The sequence below is a fragment of the Filicampus tigris genome, chromosome 3, assembly GCF_054856515.1.
Source record: "Filicampus tigris isolate MCC_2025a chromosome 3, RoL_Ftig_1.0, whole genome shotgun sequence".
Taxonomy (NCBI): domain Eukaryota; kingdom Metazoa; phylum Chordata; class Actinopteri; order Syngnathiformes; family Syngnathidae; genus Filicampus; species Filicampus tigris.
The window spans coordinates 3,990,202-4,010,956 of NC_141219.1; the positions used below are offsets into that span (position 1 = coordinate 3,990,202).

Consider the following 20,755-nt stretch of genomic DNA (forward strand, 5'->3'; position numbering starts at 1 on the left):
TGGCTTTCATGTCAATTTTTGTCTTGCATCAAAGACAAAAATGACTCCACGGTCAACATTCCACTAAGTCCTTTAATACATAAACACACTAAGATCGGGCCCCTTGGATGTTTTTTCTTTTCTTTTTTGATGATGAATGGTGCAAAATGATTGCAGGGTAAGCCAACAGCATGAGAAACAGGAGAAGCAGGAATGTGCTAATTGGTTGTTGTCTGTGGTGATGGATGGAAACCATTTTATTAAGTATGCGAGAGGTGCCACTGGAATTGTTCTGGTCAGTGTTCAAGGCCTTTTGTTACTTTTACTTCACAACACTTCGTTATTTCTCATTAATGAGCGTCCCATCTTGACAGAAAAAAAAAAAAAATGTATAAATGTTTGCAAATTTATAAAAAAAAAGGAAAATTGAATTATCGTATGGTTATACGTATTCAGACCCTGACGCATTTTATTGAGTAGCAGCCCCCTTTTGAGTCTTCTTGGGAAAGATGTTTTTCACACCTGGATTTGGGCATCCTCTCCAGTTCTGTCAGGTTGAATGGCGAACGCTGGTGGACGGACATTTTCAGGTCTCTCCGGAGATGCTCACTCGGGTTTAGGTCTGGGCTCGGGCCGGGCCAGCCAAGGACACTCACAGAGTTGTTCTGAAGCTACTCGTTTGTTATTCGAGCTGCGTGCTTCGGGTCATTGTCCTTTTGAAAGGTGAACCTTTGGCCCAGTCTGAGGGACAAGCCTAGCAAACTTCAATTTCCACCAAGATTGCACAATATGGTGAGTTTTTGAGTATGGGAATTTTGCCCTAACAAAATTGTGATTTACTGTAGGTGGCCTATGAATAACTTTCTAACCACGCTCAATTGTCAATCCAAATATATGGGTGAAGTCATCCTCATGTTCAGTTCGCTTCTGCTATTGCATATTTAGCATCCCATGGTACTTCATTATGATTTTTTGTTTTTTTTGTTTTAACGAGAGGAGTAGTTAGAGAAATTTAAAGCCCTCGGTGACCAAAAAGTGGCCTTTTGGCACCATACTTACTTTGGCACTGCCGACATGGGACTTACTGGCTTTTTTTCCCACTGCGTTTGAAAGCAAAAGGCTACGTTAAATTATACCTACTGTGTACTTCTATGTGATTGTGGGAAAGTCCCACAAGGCCTCTTTGGTCTGCGCGCTTTCTGCCTCGGTGAGCCGCCACACAAGCTGACAATTTATGCGGCCGGCGACAGCTTCCCCTGATCGAGCGCCAGGGCCCCGGCCGAAGCAAGGCCGCTGGAGCTGCGGCGACGGCGGCTACTGGCGCTCCATCCAAATCCGGAAAAAATCTCATTAGGGCAGCGAATGGGTGCTTCCTGCTCGGCTCTTCACCCGGCGCAAGGAAACGCCTTCGGAAGCTATTTGTTTTTTTGTGTGTGTGTGTGTGTGTGTGTCACGGTGCCAAAATAATGTGGGGAACCGCAACGATAGATTGTCACTCAGTTGAACGCAGACCACAGCTAAGGCCGAACTGTTCAGTAAGTGTTTTCCCATTAGCAGGGTGATTCCTGGTTCCCAGAGAATGACAACCAGATACGTTTTGCCGTTATGACTTGAGGGTGGTGGCGCTTCCGAGCCAAGTCAAGTTTATTTGTACCTTGATCACAAAAGGGTCTCAAAGGGCTTCTCAGGTCCATCGTTGACATAGATCGGTGATATCGCCTGATCGAAAACCCCTTGTTGCCATCATTTTTTTTTTTTTTTTTTTTTAAACTTAACGTGTTACTTTTTTATTATGGGGAGCAAAAAAAAGGAAGCCTGTTCACAGCATGGTCCCTCAGAACAGGTGAGTTTTTCAATGAGCATAGATGCCACGGGGGGGGAAACAAATGGGAATTGAATTTGTGAATAGGGGACAACAACATGAGTCTCTAATGACGAAAACAGCTGTGTGGCATTAAGATTGTGGACAAAGCTCTCATCCAGCTGCAATACCCAAGTAACACATCCATCCATCCATTATCCAAACTGCTTGCTAATTAGCGTCAAGGTGTAGCATTACTCTTAAAAAAAAAAAAAAAAAAAAAAAAAAAAAAAAAAAAAAAAAAAACTTTCAGAGAGAAAATACCTCTCCCCTTCCACCATCCCCGGGTGAAAGTTGAAGCGCTTTCAAACGGCCAAAAACCCGAAACAGCGCCCATCCTCCCACAATTTACATTGTGAAAACATAAACAAACCGGCGTCATTAAACACCGCGAGGTCTTTTGCTATCCCACCCCCAGAGTGCTCCTGAGATTGAGCCAAGATCGAGGGTGTTGATATGAGCCAGAGGAGTCCGACTTGGTTCTTCAAAGGGGATCTGTTTTCGGCACATGAAATAACGATCTCGGATAAACACGTTGCAAAGCAAAGCTGACGCAAGCCGCGCGGCGGAGGGAGGGAAGGCTGATCGTTATGGCAAATAAATGTCTCCGTGTTGCTCCGCGGTCCAAAAGATAAATCTGTTATTGACGCTTATTACTGTATGTTGAACCGGTTTCACGAGACAACGGGGAAAAGAGCTTGATGTGAATGTTTAAACAAAAACAAAATATACATAAAGGCAGTGCAGAGAGGAAGTTTTTTTTTTTTTTAAATGCATTTTTATAATGAGGTGTTTGAAGTCGAATCATTTTTCACGACGACACCATTTGCCTGGTGGACGTTTCATTTCCACACACCTCACCTATTTTATTGCCACTGCTGCCTGCCAGTCTTGGGTGAAGGGCAAGACAAAGAGCAACATGCTGCACGAGTGCTGTGCAAGGACCACCCAAAGCCTCAAAGGGGCTCGGCTGACAGACATCTTAATTAAAATGTTCACGCGGTAACTGTTGAGTCCCAGATAAGCCAATTGGAGCCCCTGTTTTTTTTCAAATTCCTTGTTCAGGAGGTCCTTAAGGTGGACCAGTCATACAATTTTTCCTAGTTCCAAAATGGCCTGCAAAGAACCAAATCGTGGAACTGTGTGCGAATATGTGCACTCCAAAAACTAAGAATAACATTTTTTTTTAAAAAAAAAAAAGAGAAAAAAGTAAAGAAATGAGTGAGCATGTTTTCAAGAGTGACATTTTCAACATCTATAATACGATTTTTTTCACATTTGTGATGCTATTTGTTCTTCCTGAACGAAACCATTTAAAAATGACGCATTATTCTAAATTGAAAAGCGAGACGTGTGTACTCAATGAAAATCGCGGAGGCAACCCACTTCATTGAAAATCAGTTCAAGTACAGCACATTCACTCGTACATTACTCGTTCGCATCAGTCTTACAAAGCGACATCAACCTTTAGCATCGCAAATGTTTGAAATCCTACTTAACTTGTCATTCGTTAATGAAACGCAGTTCAAAATATCTCGTGCCGGTATCCGGGCTTTGGGAGCACCTTGTGTTAATTGATTGAAGAAAAATTGTTTGCCAAAAGAAGAGAAACGTTTGACGGAAAGACTTCTTTCAAAAAGTAAACAGATACTAGAGCTCGGTCTCGCCGTCTAAATCTCGGCGTGTGTTGTTACCATGACGAGCCGGGGACGGAGTACATTTGCGTATGCGCTGCTTAGCAGAAAGAAATGCTGCTAACGCGGTTAACTAACGCTAAACCTGTGCTAACGCTGCCGTTTTGCGTCGCTTTTGGCTCCGACATGAAAATTCCAGCCGTCGCTTGAAAACAGCAGCTCTTCACCCAGCCCAGCTTCCAAGTCATTAGTGGTGAAACTGAGCGTGGGGGTGGGCGTGCCATTTGGCCTCCAAAGACAGACACCTTCTCCCAGGCAGACTTTGCGGCCCCACGCTTGACATCCTTTCCGTCACGGCACACCCGCGTCTCTTCCTGCGCCCCGGGAAGCAAATTACAGCCGCGGAGTCGGCGCTCGTTGGCAGGCAGGCGGGCAGTTCTGAGGAAGCTGCACTGTGATTAAAGCGTGCACGCTCAGCGACACCGGAGGCTGGGCATGCCAGAAGGCTTCCCGACGCGGCGCAAGTTGGTTGGCAAGATTCTCCACACCGGACCGCATACAGAGGAAACGTTTGAAGTCATGCTTGGTGTTCGGCACGTTTGCGCATGTTTACATTCCACGACAGTGAAGCACCAAAAATATTGATGCTCCGCTAAAAAAGGGTTTATACTTTAATTGCCTACGCAGTTGTCACTTGAAAAGTTTAATTTGCTCCGTGACCAAGCTTGTAATTCGATTTACGCATATATCAAATCAATATTCCTCAACGAATTGAAATGCAATTAATTCACGCCAACCCAAAATACACTTAAACATGTTTATGTGTTGAACTCTTTGAGTGCCATCAACAGGAATCCAAACAAGGAGTGACGTCAACTACGTTTTTTTTTTTCATGTGGAAACGGGCAGGGGCAGCTGTAGTCCAACTCTGGTTTGATCATTAAGCTGGGAAAGTTTAAAAAAAAAAAAAAACAACAACAAAAAAAAACCACACTAACTATGGCCAGCAGATGGTAACATTGGGTCTGAGAGGTCATGAGATCACGAGTATCAAACCAATGTGGACGCTTGTGAACAAGGCCTATCTCTGGAAATGTGACCGTTACTAGCAGCTTGTGATTGATCAAAGTGTTTGTCACTTTAAAACTGCTACCAAGAATGCCACAAAAGGGAGAAAAGATGATGGAGATGATTTACATTTAGAAGTAGATGACATAATGCGCATGCACGCACGTAGACACACGTGCATGGTACGATGCTTGCACACACACTACAAAATACTACTACTACTACTACTACTACTACTACTACTAAATAGCGCGCACGTAGTTTGTCAAATTTAAAATTGTTACACTGGTGGTATTTGTAAATGCATTATTTTGCCATCAAAAGCAGCACATTTTCATGGTTGTTGATGGTATTTTATAGAAGAAAATTACTATTCAGATATTTGAGGCATCACTAAAGTTAAAATTACTTGCATAAAATTCACTGGTGTGCATAAAATCGTTTCCCAAAAAGCTTTCTGCGTTTATTCGGTCCCAAATTTTTTTGGAGGGGGTTGTTGTTAACGAAGAGAGTCTAATCTTTCATTTGTCATAAAACACAATATTCTGTTATCCTTGAAAGATCAATCAGAAAGCTCTAAATTGGCTGTCACTCAATCGGTTATTTTTAATTTTTTATAAATGGCTGTCATTGAAAGAGTGAATGAGGACTGTAGGCTTTGCCAAAAATTCTACAAAAAGCCCTCAGCCTTGACCACGATCCGCTTTTCAGGATTAGTGTTGCGAAAAAAAACTAAAAAATGAAGACAAAGCAAACAATTGCTCGCTAAACTGAGCTATGGTGAGGCATGCTAACGCCTCGCATGGCGTCATGCTTGGCGATGGTTCATCCTTTTTATTTTATTTTTGTTGAACCTTTATTTAACCAGGTAGGTCAGTTGACAACAATTTCTCATTCACAATGACGACCTAGCCAAGAGGCAGCATAAGCAGTTATATAAAGTGATTTCAAAAATTTAAACAAAACCAACATCATGTCAAACATAAAACATCAAAAATACATGAACGCAATACACAAGAAATACAAGTACAGTGTTCTTGAAAAATTGATTTAAAAAAAAACAACAAAAAAACAGAGAGAGGGAGAAAGTTTTAAGTTCTGGTCCCAACCATCTGCAGGAAACTGAAAAGAGGGGTGGCCAAAGGAAGTATGTACGAAATAAGTGCCACAAAAAAGCAAAAGGAATGCCAGTAAATTCTTTGCTTCTCGCTGATGTTCAATGTTCTGCGATGCTTGCTAATCTGCACTCTTGCTGAACCAAGGTCTTGTGAGAATGTTACATATAGTCTGACACATGACGCCATGCGTGACGACGGTCCATTTTTTGGAATAAGTGCCTCAAAAAAATAAAAAATAAATAAAGCAAAACCCGCACATGTGTTAATCCTTTGATTTTTTTTTTTTTTTTTTTTTGGCAGAACTGACATCTTGTAAACTACACGAATGTCTTGTCTGACAAACCTGGATTATAGATATACCATATATTGTGTAATAAGCGTCGCAGTAATGCAGCAAAAAGCTAAAGAAAATGCAAAACGGATGTGAGTAAATCCTTGGATTCTTGCGCAACTGAACTCATGTGAGGTATGCTAACATTACATTAGGCTTGACGGAGGCCCATTTTTGGGGAACAAGCGTCGCCAAAAAGGCAAAGAAAAAGCAAACGGATGGCAGCAGAGCCTTTATTTCTTGCTCAACTGATGTCTTGTGAGTTATCCTCGTGTCTCGGGCGACATAGTGCTGAAGTGCGCAAAAAAGCCAAAGTAAAAGCAACCGTTCCTTTGATGCTGACAAACCCGAGTTGCGGAACTTAACGGACCTCATCCCGGCGCCTCGCAAACATGCTGATCTCGAGTAAGCTCCCGCCCACTCCCCACCGGGCGCCCCCATTTGCTGTTTTTTGATGTTCGAAGTTGGCCGACACTAATGACCCATTTAGAAAACTTTTACACCTGCGAAGATAAGCTTTTATACCATTTCTTTTACAAGTCAGCCATTCCCCTGGGGGTTGGGAACCCCACCTGTTAGCTCAAGGTAGGTGCCGTTATTAGCGCTTGAAAAACATATAGACACGGCAATTAACATTTATCACACTGTTTATCAAAGCGCTACCAAGGCACAGGGGAGGAGCGGGTTGATACAATACGTCAAGATCAAGAGTCGAACCGCACGATTGCCCCTGCAGCAAATTTAGATGAACTGCAACCCTCCCTTCATGCACACGAGAGAGTAAGAGAAGCACCTTTCACAGGCGTAAAAAGGTTGGCTGCATAAACAGTAAAAAGCACTCAGCAGATTTCACCGTATTGATGTTTGGGTGACTGTTGGAGTGGCAATTTTATTTTAGAGGATTTAAATTACCTGTCAGTTATGAGCTGATTCTTAATGAATTATCTCGATTAATTGGTGTAGATTTTTTTTTTTTTTATAAATTTTGTGACCTCAGTTTTCCACTGTCTGTGAACATCTTTGCCACATTTTGCAACCTTTTATGAAACCCCGACGAAAAAAGAAAAAATTTGCTACGTTTGCAAGCATTCTACCGCTCAGTGAGCTACTGCTTCAGAGATTATAAAACAGAGTTAACTTTGGGGTATTTTATGTATTTATTTTAATTTACACCTTAACTTTATAAGATATGCTGCTGACATTGACATAACATTTGACTTCTTTTGACATTTTGGAAAACTATTTACTGTCGAAAACTTTGGGGAGCTTTAATCTTTTAGTTTTTCATTTAGTTTAAGATTTGCTGGCGAAAGCTCCCTGAACCTTTTGTTAACATTTGAAACCAAAGTCATCTATTCTCTATGTGTTTAAATTTAAAAGAAAACCTTCAACAGGTTGAAAATTTGAAATGTTGTTTTACCAAACACGTTTAATGGCATTTCAACAAAGTTTTTAATTTTCACGCTATTATTTTCACTTTTACGGCACATGAATATCGGCTGTCAATATCGGTTATCGGCCCCCTTGACCACTATCGGTATCGGCCCTGAAAAAGACAAATCGGTCGATCGCTACTTTGCGCTTGAGTGTGATGCAGCCGGTGCAATATGCAGTAATTCCTCTTACTAAATATTCTGACTTTTTCTTTTCTCTCAAGAGGCAACCCGTTGAGGCAGCAAACTGTGTGATTCTGCCTGGCGCGGTAAGCTAAGAGTGTGGAAGAATGAGGCGCCAGACTATCACTTGGCCCTGAGGCTACAGGTGCCCCCACGCCTGCCAAAAGTGACAAAACTATAAGATTGCTGCCCTCTGAATATTCACAGTAAAGCCGACATGCAAAAGAATGACGAAAAGAAAAAAAAAAAAAAAAATTGGGGGAGGTCGAAACGACACGTCTCATTTCCACAAGCTTGTTTGGATGCGCTCGGATTTCGTCGGGTATCCTCAAAAGGAAATGAGTCATCTCTGCGACCGTCCTGCTGCGAGGCGCCGCGCTTACACGTGTCACACTCGCTAATGGAAAGCGGGACGGATTATAAAAGCCCACACGGCTCTGTGGCAGCCTCTCCCATGTTTTAAATGTCACCGAGCGTTCTTAGACGGGTCTGGAGGGGTCCTCGCAATTAGCTATTCGTCTGACGCCGGAGTTGAGTGTCGCGGCGACGAAGTCTTACCTTAAGGGCGCCGAGGAAGTGACAGGTACTTCAACCTTTCAGCGCACCAGACGGATGAAAGGAAACACTTGGCCGTGTCAAAGTCAAAGGATTTCCTCTTGAAGCGCTTACTTATCCGTCGCGAGACAGACGAGCCCTCCTCTTTAAAAATCATACCTATTTTTTTCCTCGAGTCTCGTAGTTTAACTCCACAAAGAACGGGCATGATTAATTGATCGTTAAGACTTTGCTTGATTGAGGTGATTTGGCGTGAGCAACGTGTGCAAAAAAAAAAAAAAAAAAAAAAAAAAAAGTACGCTCCTGTTGTCAGATATCGTCAGATCAGATTCAGGATGTATTCCAAACAAAGAATCTGATACATGCTTGGTACGGGTTAGTAAAATTGCAACACAAACGCACAGATCATTCAGACATTGATTGGACGCCAAGGCAACACAAATAAAAAAAATATTTTTAAACTACAGCAATAGCATAAATAATTAAAATACTAAATATACTACAGGGGTGTATCCATCATTAAATACAAAGTAAAATAATTGCACCAACAGCAGTTGGTGTAAAAATGTGGAGGTGAACATTTAAAACAAAGTGTTGGGGGGGACAGCCGAAGCCAACTAAATATTCACAATTAGCATCACTTCGCCGAGCCCGCTCGCGTGCCGGAACAGTAGCGACACAGTGCCGTAACGTGTCATGGTTTTGTGACGTGAGCTGTGCCCTACAACTTCTACTTCTATGAGGAATAAAGTTGTGGTTAGCACACCGTTGTTGTCCGTACATTTATGGGACATAATAATCTGGTGATGAAGCTTCACGGGCTAGCCAAAAACTAGCGACGTGAGGCTCGAACCCCGGATCACGGCCCTTAATCCAGTCAAGCATGCGCTGGTCGTCTTTTTTGACTTGCGTCATCACAACGTCCTGTTTCGGCCAAGTTGTCACGATGCACTTTTGGGCAGCCCAAACTTTTTTCTGGATTAGAAATGTAACCAATGCTAACACAGCAGTAAAGTCAGAATTACCGCATTTCATCATTTGTGTTTATTGCACGCAGTTGGTCATCTTGAACCCTGTTATGTCATAACCGTTAAACCTGATGAAATGGCAACTAGCGTGCCAGAAAGGATTGCATTTGACCGTTCCACTGTAAATGTATAACGGAATCGGGATCCTTCACGGCAGCATGTGATCTGATGTGATAAAATGTGTTAAATGATAGCCATGATTTACAACTAGCTCGTCTTATCTTATCTCACATTTCCCACACCTTGTAAACATCTCAAGTGTTCATGTTCAACAAATCAGTGCCAACTTGGCAAAAGTCTTTTTTTTTTTTTTTTTTTTCCCCCTCTACAGCGTCCACAGCCATGTTGCGCTTGAGACATTCCGCCAGCCGCCACCTCTATAAACAACCCTCACATCTGACCTTTTAACGGCGCACCTAAAATCTCTAATTACAAAGGCAGCCCGAGCTAGGCGAGTAAACGCCGGCGTTGCAAATAGACACTGGAACTACTGTACGCGAGCGTGGCCATTTGCGAGAGGCGCGTTTCTATTCATAGCCAACCAGGAATTAATGGCTTGTCTATAATGAACTTGGAGCGCTACACACGACTGAAAGATGCAACGTGTCATTAAAAATCACACAAACTTGTTTTTATAGATTCCGAACACGAACTTTGAAAACTCGCTAGCGGCCCCTGGAAAGTTTAGAAGGGAAAAAAAAAAAAAAAAAAAAACGATACGTCCATCATAAGACGACACAAGAAAGTTTCAATTACCCATGCAATGGAAGGGGGATGCAAGGGTCCGTTCTTGCAACTTGAATATATATTTTTTTGAATTCTCTTTTAAAAAAGAAAGTCTACTGTCTCGCTTGAGTCAGGAAATGTCAATTTTAACACATAACTATGGGCGTTGAGTTTGTTGTCTGTAATATATTGTGTAATATAGGGTGCAATTACACGCTAACTTTAGTGCTAACTATACTGTGTACAATTGTGACTCAAAACACAACCACCCTGAAATGAATTTTAGGTTTTTTTTCTCCCCTCTTTCAAATGCAGCATGTGTTCATACTTGATAACGAGTCATGCTCCAACAGTAACATTAAAGTCTGGTTTAACTTTTGCTGTCATTTCTCAGCCCAGGCGCAAGGCACCGAACACACCGAGTTTGCTATGCTAACATCCAGTGGGTGTGACTAATAAATGCCATTTTCTAATTTGTCCGGCGGGGCAGTCAGTTGCCTGGCAACAAATGTGATATGACCGGGATTAAGAATTTCAGCAATTCCACTACCACTCAAAAATATGTCAAAACAAGAACAGGACGACCGACCACATTTCATCCGCCAGTTGTTAATGATATAGTGGGGTATGTTTGGGCTTTTGATTTCCTCCCAAGAAGTTTGCTGTATAATGAAGTAGAACATCACGTCGGCAACGGTAACCTGGGGGGGGGGGGGGGGGGGGGTTGTCTAGTGAAACCCTTCAACGCTGGTAAAGACAACTTGAATTCAAAGGTCTCCATGTGCGTCCACGGGGTGAGGGTTCTCCCTGGGTACCCGTGGAGAATCAACACTCCAGCAGAGACGGTCTGTTTGTCTTTTCTCGCCCCCCCCAAAAAAAAAAAAAACATTCCTCCGCAGCACACAATCCAGACATGGATTGACAGGAAGAGTCGAGGAGCCCCTTTGGAAGGTCCGTCACAATGCTCTGTTTATCTTCGCCCGCTTCCTTGATTCCATCGAGCTCGGGTGGCCTTTTGGCCTGCGTTACCAGCGCTCTCTCGCGCACGCGGAGGATAAACACTCCAGCCGAGCTGGCGGAACCCGCAGAGTGCGCGCATGGAGCCGCCCCACATCCCTTTAACCCATTCATTGACGTTGATTTTTTTTTTATTTGACTTTTCACTGTCCAGCGGGACTGAAACCAAATTGGTCGCACTTGTACGGGGTCACCAACTCCGGTCCTCGAGGGCACCCGTCCTGCCGGTTTTTCAATCCCTCCCTGCTGTAACACACCTGATTGAAACGATCAGCTCATCAGCAAGCTCTTGAGAAGCCTGATAACGATCCCGATCATTTCAACAGGTGTGTTGCAGCAGGGAGAGATTGAAAACCTGCACGACAGGTGCCCTCGAGGACCGGAGTTGGTGACCCCTGGTCTTATGCAATATGTATCTTAAAATGTTCCCCTTAAACACATTTCACACTATTTTGAGGTTATGTGTGGGTGACAAGAGGTTAGCCAACAATGTCGGGATATCGAAATAAAGATTGTTATACATGTCTTGAGCAAAGATGGGAAACCCAAGTCCAAAAAGTGAAAACTGCCACGGTTTGGTTTTAGCCACCGGTGCTTCTACTCAGGGAGCTCGTTTGCCTGCCAGTACACGATTAAGTAATGCTTCATTTACCTTAATCTTGGTATTCTATAATGCACTACAGAATCTGATAATGTTTGTTGTAATAAAGATTAATTGTTGGAAAATACATTTGAAAGTACCTTGAAAAAAAAAAAAAAAAAAAAAAAAAAAAAAAAAATCAGAATTACATTATTATCCATAATGATTCAGCGCTAATACTGATCTTGTCCTATTTGAGAGCCACTTTACAGTGCTCAAGTGAAATTATTCAGCATTTACATTACGGGCCAGAGCGTAATCCACAAGGGGAGGGAGGGGGGTTAGGGGGAGAGAACGCGATAAACAAACAAGGGAGAATTATTCAGGGTTTAAACACTTAGCAGCCACTTGAGTGCTGCCGTTTAAGTGGGTGATTAAAACATGCACTGAGCGCACACACACACGAGGCACAGAGGAGCTCGGCGGCGGCGCAACCGCGGAAACGCGACTCGCATCCGGTTTGCAACCCCCACCCCCCACCCCCCAACGCTCCTCTCCCCCACAGCTATGTACCCACAACCGGGCGGGCGGGGGGGGGGGGGGGGGGGGGGGGGGCTAGTAAGTAACCGTGAAGGAGACACCGTTGATAAGCCGCTGTCCACATTGCCAAGTGTATATTTTGGAGGGGGCGGTAGGGGGTGCAAGGCACAATCCTAGCTGCTAATCCCCAGAGATTCCATGCGCATTCCACGAAAAACACTTTGATCTCTGGAGTGCATCCGGATATCCGACTCCAGACAGGACACACGGCACATGCAATGTACGCGTCGAGAAATAAGGTTGTTATGCGGTGCACAAGGTAAACTGAACTTTTGGCTTAAGGCAATGTTTGAAACCCCTCATTTAAACTACTGCAGTAATCACTTGCATATTATTCATTATTAACGAGTTCACATATTCACATTTTTTGAATCGGTGGATCCCATCTGTGTTTTTGGTACTTTTGTTGAAACACCCTTAAAGCGGAAGTCAACCCAAACATAATTTTTTTTAAGAATATGTTCAAAGCAGTCCCACGAGTCTAAAGAAGGTATTCTGATTAATATTGCGTTTGTGGAATACGAATTAAGCAGCACAATCCACCCATTTTCATGCATCTCCGGGGGCGGCCATTTTGCCACTTGCCGCCAACTGAAAATGACATTAAAAAGCAACCAATCATGGCTCACCTTTTTTTTTTCTGGGTTTGGTCATGTGACGTTCGCAAGCTGAGCCCTGCGGCACCGTGATGTCATTTTCAAATCGACAGCAAGTGGCAAAATGGCCGCCTCCTCAGGTGGATAAAAAACTGTGGCGAGACGTCTCCACACATTAATCCACCCGCGAGGCCATTTCATTTGCACCCTCGGTGCTGCTGCTTTGACTATCCACCGAGTTCAAACAGGCTCAGCAGTTCACTATTTGCTCTCCGTGGCGTGAGCAATATCTCGGATGAAGATTATTACAGTTGCTACCGGTTTGTTTTGTTTTGTTTTTTCATTATGAGAAAGGGCGAATTTATTGATTTTTGTGGCTGAAATGCCCCCGGCGACTGACTGGGTATAATGTCTCCAAGTTCAACTGGTGGCTGACCAATTGCAGGACATGTATAGAGAGACACTTAAATTAACACCGACAGACAATTTCGACTGGAGCCTTCACCGAACCTCACAGGCATGTTTGGGGAATTTGGGGAAGTGTGAGGCAGACGGTCAAACCACTTGCTCACCATGCTGCCCTGCTATTATTCCTTCAAATCAATCATTTCAGAGAATTCTCTCATCAATGGTGGAGGTAAAACAGTTGTTCTCAGGCCGCCCAACACCAAATGTGGCGTAAAAGCGAGCAGCGCGTCACCCCCGGCAACATCATTTCCACGCCATCCTCTCATGGGAACACTTTTTTTTTTTTTTTTTTTTTTTAAATCACATGGCCCCCTCTCCGGCCAGGTGCTACCCCTCCACCCCCACCCCCCAAATCCTCCCCGAAAGCTTGAAGCTTTTCTTTCCTTTCGAATGTGCCTCCGAGTTTGAACCCTTCCCGCCCTCCTCGCAGCCACTTCAAAGAGCAAACAACAGGCCCTCGTCCCATGGGATCACAGAGGGGGTAAAGCCTGCTGGGAGTTGGCCATACGTCACACAAGGGGCCAGCCGGCGGTGGTGGAAGAAGGCCCGAGGGGCGGCGGTTACAAAAGAGCACAAAAAGAAGGAGAGGTAGAGGAGCCGGCGTGTGAAAGGTGCTTTCAGCGTCCAGGCGAAGGCCCTCGCTTTGTGGCGTTCAAAAACACAACAGCCGGGCATAACCTGTCTTTTATCGCGCTTGGAGGCAGAAGGAATGCGTCTGAAATAGGCCTACGTGCTTGCTTCCCCCCCCCCCCCCCAAAAAAATAACTTTTACTTCACAAATAAAGAGAGGAAGAACAGTCGGCGACGTGGGACGACTTTTGCGGCGACTCGCTTCGGAGAATTCTTTCATGCCTTCAATCGAAGACTAACTGCAAATGCGAAACCAATGTGGGAAAATGAAAACTGTTGTTTTGTTTTTTTTTGTGTGTGTGTTTTAAGTTTTTGTCAAGTTTCACGTACGGTCGACAACAGCAGCGCGGCGACAGATTGCAGCAGAGGTCCGACGGGCAGGCGAGGCTCCTTGTGGGGTTCGCGCCAGAGTAAGCAGTGTGATAAACTTGTTAAGATGGTGCAGAGAAAGGTCAAAATCGCCGTTAGCTGAAGTTAACAGCTGATCAGTCGGCTAACCGCTAGCTGCTCAACGGTAAGGTACAGTCGGTGTCCATCTACAGCAAATATAAAGAGCCATCTGTGATATACTCTATGCATTTCAAAAATGAGAGGCTCTATCTATCACCGAGTCAATAATGTAATAAAATGGCTAATAGGAAAGTAGTAATTGGTATTTTTACATGTTGCAAAGTGGCAACATACTGTTTTTTTTTTTTTTTTTCAAAACCATATCACGAAAGACATTTATTTATGATGGTAATGTTGCAAAATGAGATTGAAATTACATTAGAGTCTATCATTTGCAAATAGTTGATTTTCGGACCAGGGATTGGTCCCTGACCTTCGCAATTAGTCAGTTTTCACTGTGACGATAAAGCGCTTGGGGAATAACATGCATTTGCATTTTTCGGGTACAGAACAATCTGATATGGTACACAAGCTGTACAGAGTTTCCACGCGGAATGTATTTGAAAAGTGGCAGGAAGTGAAAGTGTCTCGCACTCAAGTCACACATCTCCTCTGTAAACAAACACAGTCCAGCTCAGCCTCTGGCTAGGGTACATCATGGCTTTCGGCACACTTTTGGAAGTAGCTCAAAAGGCGCCCATGTAGGAACTCGGTCATGAACCAAGGACCCCCCCCCCCCATATTTATGTACTGACACTGCCCATGGTGGAAACACAATTTGGATCAGCACTTACCGATCAGAACCATACCTAACTTTAATGCTTGGCGATACCACAGCTTTAAAAAAATAAAAAAATGGAAAGAGGGCATCCATCCATACTTATAATACACAAGTGGAGCCTTGACTGTCAATGGGAACACCTCCCCGCGAGGGCCCCCTTTCAAACGGCGTCTCGTTTCATCCGGCAACACAAGGCCACCGGGTAAACGCACCAAACAGATGGAGTCTGCAAGGGCAGAAGGGAGCACCAGTTGGGAGGTGGAAAAGGGGATTTGAAAGGCAAGAGGGACGCGGGGGCGGCGGGGTTGATTTAGAAAGCATTTTTTTGAAGGACGAACGCTTGAAAAGAAAGCGGCACGCAATTATCATCAACATTTGAAACTGGTGGGGGAGTGGGGGGGGGGGGGGGTTATGATGTCGCGGGACGTTTAATGTCTACACAAGGACGTACATAACGCACAATGTGATATTTATAGGGAGGGGTCCACTACAGGCTGCACACGGGGTATCACATGACCCCAATGTCATATGTCAAGACCCACCTGCCAACACCACTCAGTCACTGTCGCACCGCCGCCACATGGCACATGGCCGCCAGTGAGTCAAATTAATGCTTGTCATACAAAATAAATAGTCAACAGCACCATTAATGATTATTTTGCACGTTTCAATTGTTAAATCTACCAATCCGGTGAAACCTGGCGGGATATGACTGATGCACAAAAAACTGCCGAAACGTCAGGCTTCTTACGAACCTAAATGTCATGCACGAGACATGAATGATTATAGAGCGGACAAAGTGAAACACTCCACTGTTGTCATTTTTGTCAGAAGAAAGAAATGACTTTGTGAGACGAGCTTTTTGCCACAGATGCATTCAAACCAACGTTGATGTATGGACAACTGCGCATTGCGTTATATTTTTTTCTGAAACAGCAGAGTTATGATTTTCTATATTTTATATTGTGCAAGATTTTACAGGTCGAACTTACTCCACTACTCGAAACAAATTTTTTGTGTTATATTTATTATTAGATTTCCATGTTTACGGTGGAAGTCCAGTCAAAACATGTTCTTGACAATAATATGTACGATGCACCCGCACTAAGCACAGTGTTCAGATTGAGATTGTGTTTGTGGAACATGAATTATGCAGCAAAATCCACCCGTTTTTTCCCCATCTCAGGGGGCGGCCATTTTGTCACTTACTGTCAACTGATCACAGTTGCTCAGGGCAACCAATCACGGCTCAGCTTCAGAAAACAGGTGAGCCGTGATTGGTCGTCACCTCAGCAACTGCAATGTCATTTTCAGTTGACAAAAAGTGACAAAATGGCCGCCTCCTGAGATGGACAAAAACAAGGGGGGGGGGATTTTACTCCTTAACTCATATCCCACAAACAATATTGATCAGAATGCCGTGTTTTGACTAGTGGGCTGCATCGAACATATTATTCTTAAGAAAAAAAAAAAGTAAAGCCAATTTTTTAAAATGAGCGTCAAAAATACATTTAGGGACATTATAAAGCCATATCTGATTAAAATTTGCTGTTGGCTAGTGTTATTAGTACACTTTGCTTACGATACAGTATTTTGGCACTTTCGAAAGAGTTCCGTGTATGGCGGTAACCGGGCGTGCCTTCTTGCGGCCACCTATTCTTACGCCGTCCAGAAAAACAGTTGATTGCGGGCCATTCATAACCTGAAAACCAAACATGTTAGTACCGCCATAAACCGTGTATCCAAATTCTTAATTCCTAGACTAACAAGCCAGCATTCTTAACTAGAGTGTCAACAAAACCGATAACGACGCGGCGTTCAAAGACAACCGCAGCAAAACACCTCAGAGGCCTTTGGACTTACCGGATTAGGTTGTGTTCTCGCCAGCGCGCCAATAAACGCTCCTATCGCAAGAGCTCATTTTTACAGCGTGTTCTTTTAAAAAGCGACTATTGTGACCTTTACGAACCGTGGCGTGTCTCCGAAGGTTTGGATTCCTCCTTGTGGGCAAAATAAAGCTGTTTTTGCAAGCTGCATTCAGTAGATAGACAAGTGTGGGTGGTGGATGAACCCTATTCTCCTTCTCCTTCGCGACGACCACCGATTTTCACCGTTTCAGGACGACGCCACCAACCAAAGAGGCTTAAAACTCCTCTGAAGCAATTCCAAAGGATAACCCCCCCCCCCCCTCACTTGACAACAGCAACACTGTGTGTGTCTACAGCAAAGCCAAAAGACAAAAACATCGTCGAGCCTGACCAACATTCCTCGGCTTTTACCATCCTCACATGTCACCAGGCTGTCAGCCCATAATGCTTTGAACTATGGCTTGATCTATTGTCACCCCCGCTTTAAAAAAAAAAAAAAAAAAAGAAACATCAACTAGGCTGAAAACCAACATTTGATTCTCCCTCAAGACCAAACAAGCGTTGAAATTCACATTGTCAACATCAAACAAACACGAATAAGAGCCGGTCTCAGAGCTGTATCCAAAATGTTGGATTTTTTTTTGAGGCGACAGTGGTCGCTTGTGATTGACGTTGCCAGAGACAGGCGTGTATGTCACGATTATGGCAGACTTACACAGATGATTGTTTATGAGCGGGGTTAGCCAAAATGCTACTTCACCGATTACCATGACACTTCATGTAGGAGGGAGGCAAGGACTAAAGAAGAATCCATTGAAATTCGGCACGGATCCAGATAAAGCATTTTGGATGATATCATATTCATTTCTTTCATTTGAAGCTGCGATTATGAAGGGTTATGTTCAGGCATATACAAATGTGCATCATCTACCATTCCAACGAGACATGTAGAATCAAAAGCATGTGTCACCATATCTTTTTTAAGAGTATGATAAAAAAAGTTGTATTAATTATAATAAATGGGTTAAATATAATTTATAAATTAAATGTCGAAAAAAAAATGATCCAAAAAATATGCATCAAATGTAATATTTTTAAGCTCTTGTTTTTGCAACATGACAAGGGGAAAAAAAACTCTCAGTATCACGCAGAGCTGTTTAAAAGCCGGTATCTCTCATTTTCATGTGTTTTTCCCATCTGTTGTTATTGTTTTGCCATATTTGTATTTTCCAGATGGTCTTATTGAGATCAAGGTCTCTTTTACAAGCGAGGCCTAGGAACAATAAATATTTATAACAGCCGACACAGAACATAAAGAACAACAGAAACAAACAGAAAATGAGCGTGACGAACACAGGAATCCAAGAAACGATCAAATCAGAGCAATTTTAACTTTGCTGGATCGATGAACGAGTCAAGTGTGAGGACAAATTGTGAATCAATCCATTTGTATGGAGCCTAGTAAAGTACTAAAGTATTTTCTGTAGTAATCAGATTTTGGAAAGAGTACAGCAGTATAAAAAAAAAAAAAACAGAATTTTAAATGGACACCTTTATAGATACACAATTCCATACGCTTGAATGCTGTAATTACGATCAAGGGCTTATTTACTCAGTGATAAATTACAGAAAACTTACAGAATTACACTAGATGGCCATCAAAATTCCATGGATTCTTCCGCCTGTGCTTCATTCGTATGTGTCAAGGAACCAAATGGCTGTATTTATTCATTTCAATTGCAATCAATTTGACGCCCTGGCAACATGATGGATGCAGCGCTTGTCTTTTGAGCAGTGTTCCAACCTCTGGCTCGTGAACCATACGCGGTTCTCATTTATGTCCAGTGAGGGTTCAAAAACTTTATGGGGGCGGACGTGCCCAAAATGACGCGTTCGTGCACAACAGAAGGCAGGACGAGAATGAGAAGGTGGGGGAGAGTTGTTGGCGGTGGTGGTGGGGGGGGGGGGTTCAGGGTGCCTTCAGGGGACCCTCGGTGGACTCACCCGGTTGGTCAACGGCAACGCGCACTTGGTCTTTAGATGACAGTCCTGCTGCTTTACCAGCCAGTCGTCCAGTCCCTTCCGAGCCAAACAGGCATTCACTACAAAGCTGTCGCCTGAAACAAAAGCCAGCTTTAATATTGTGTGTTTTACACCGGGGGGGGGGGGGGGGGGTGCGATGCCTGGGAGAGGGGTCGTCCGTGCACATGTTCACACAAGCAAGCTCCCCCTGCTCTCTCCACAAAGTGCCCCAAATGTTCCAAAAAGCCATGCTGCTTACCTTCCGGGCTCTCCCTCGCTTTACAAATAGCGGCTTGTAGTGGATGGAGAGCGAAAAAAAGAAGAAAGAAAGAAGACAATGAACACTCTCAAGTACGACAACTACGATAGTTTCGACAAGACAAAACAAGCCTCACCATGTTTCGAGTGCAGTTTACCCATCTCTCGGCATCGGTGCACACCATCAGACGAGTAATATAGTCCGAAAAGAACCGTAAAAAAGGGGGGTAGCTGAAGACAGCGGGAGATATCCGAAATGGGTCCGCGGAGAAGACGGGAGCGGCGGGAGCACAATCGCACACGTCCGTAAGCCTAGCGAGCCAACAAGCGTCTGAGGTTGGTTGAAAGCGGCTGTTCGCTAAATGCTAGCAGTAACACAACAGTCAACGTCCGCTTAAGCGCTTTCACAATAAAATATAAGAAGAAACCTTCCGCCTTTTGGAGACTAACGATGAGCGCATAGAGGGTTTCACAATAAAATAACTTATACTTTTAGAATAATGTTAACCGAATTCATTAGATCGTCTTTATTTCCTCTCCCTATGACTTAGAAATTTAATCTCATTTCCTAGTGGGTTAGCACGTCTGCCTCACAGTTTTGAGCATCTGAGTTTGTATCTCGGCTCCGGCCTTCTTGTATGGAGTTTGCGTGTTCTCCACCAGGGGCATTACCAGAGGGGGGCAGGGTGGGCAGTGCCCACCCACGGACACACTCTGCCCACCCAAAGAAAACTGGATGTAGTTCTGATGAATGGGAAACAAAAAATCAAAATCAAATCAACTTTTATTTGTTTAGCCCAAATCACAACAACAGTTGTCTCGATTAAGGAGAAAACAAAACACGTTTTAAGGTGCAGTAGCCCTACGTTGGATTTCGACCTACTTGAGCATTGTAGCACTTTCTCGCTTCCACAACATTTCAAAACCAGAATGTCCCATTTTCACTACAGCCACTATCACTGACTAACTGCTCTATTTTTAAAACAGTGGAACAGCTATTCATTTGATCCTTGGGGGAGACCAAGTGCCTGCGGGACCGTGTAGGTGACCCCTGCACTAAACGGCGTGAAAGTGAGTGTGAGTGCTTGTTTGTCTCCCTGTGCCCTGCCTCGCCTCAGCTGGGATGGGCTGAAGCTCAAGCGGTATCGAAAATGAACGGATGGTTTAACGGCACACTTCAATGCAGGCAGAATCCCACTCAGTGACTTGAATGCATGCGCCCTTAGATTGACCGTGGCCCTCAACAAGATAAGCGATGGGGGGGGGGGGGGAAATGGATGGATGGATATTGAATGTAATCTAGATTTTAATTTTAAAATCCCCAAGAGGAAAAAAAAAACTGAGTGGCTACTAATAAAGCATTTAACATTAAAGGCCAGGCTCCCAGGGGATGAGAGGGGTGCCACGGGGGGAGGGGGGGGGGGGTTGGTGAGGGGCGGGGGGGTACTGTGGTCAGTGCACATCTGCTCTTTGACATGAAAAGCTCTTTTTTGGAAAATCTACAGTGTTTTTTTCTTTCGGGGGGGGCTGAGGCAGCAGATGAAAGGAGGCGAGAGGTTCTTTTGAAGTCGTCAAATGTATAACGAAAGACAGACGCCGTGGAGGCAGCGGAGGCGCAACGTGATGGAC

General features: G+C 43.9%; 1 protein-coding gene across 1 annotated transcript in view; it reads right to left on the reverse strand.

The window, feature by feature from the left end:
- The window catches only part of nkd1 (NKD inhibitor of WNT signaling pathway 1), a 33,880-nt gene extending 14,179 nt beyond the window's left edge, over positions 1-19,701 (reverse strand). The window contains exons 1-3 of the mRNA XM_086024932.1: positions 19,264-19,701; positions 19,128-19,160; positions 18,851-18,963 (exon numbers count right to left, since the gene is read on the reverse strand). Of these exons, the coding sequence (XP_085881058.1) occupies positions 18,851-18,963; positions 19,128-19,160; positions 19,264-19,288 (171 nt within the window). The 5' untranslated portion in view covers positions 19,289-19,701. The remainder of the gene's footprint in view (positions 1-18,850; positions 18,964-19,127; positions 19,161-19,263) is intronic.
- Between the last annotated feature and the right edge of the window lie 1,054 nt (positions 19,702-20,755).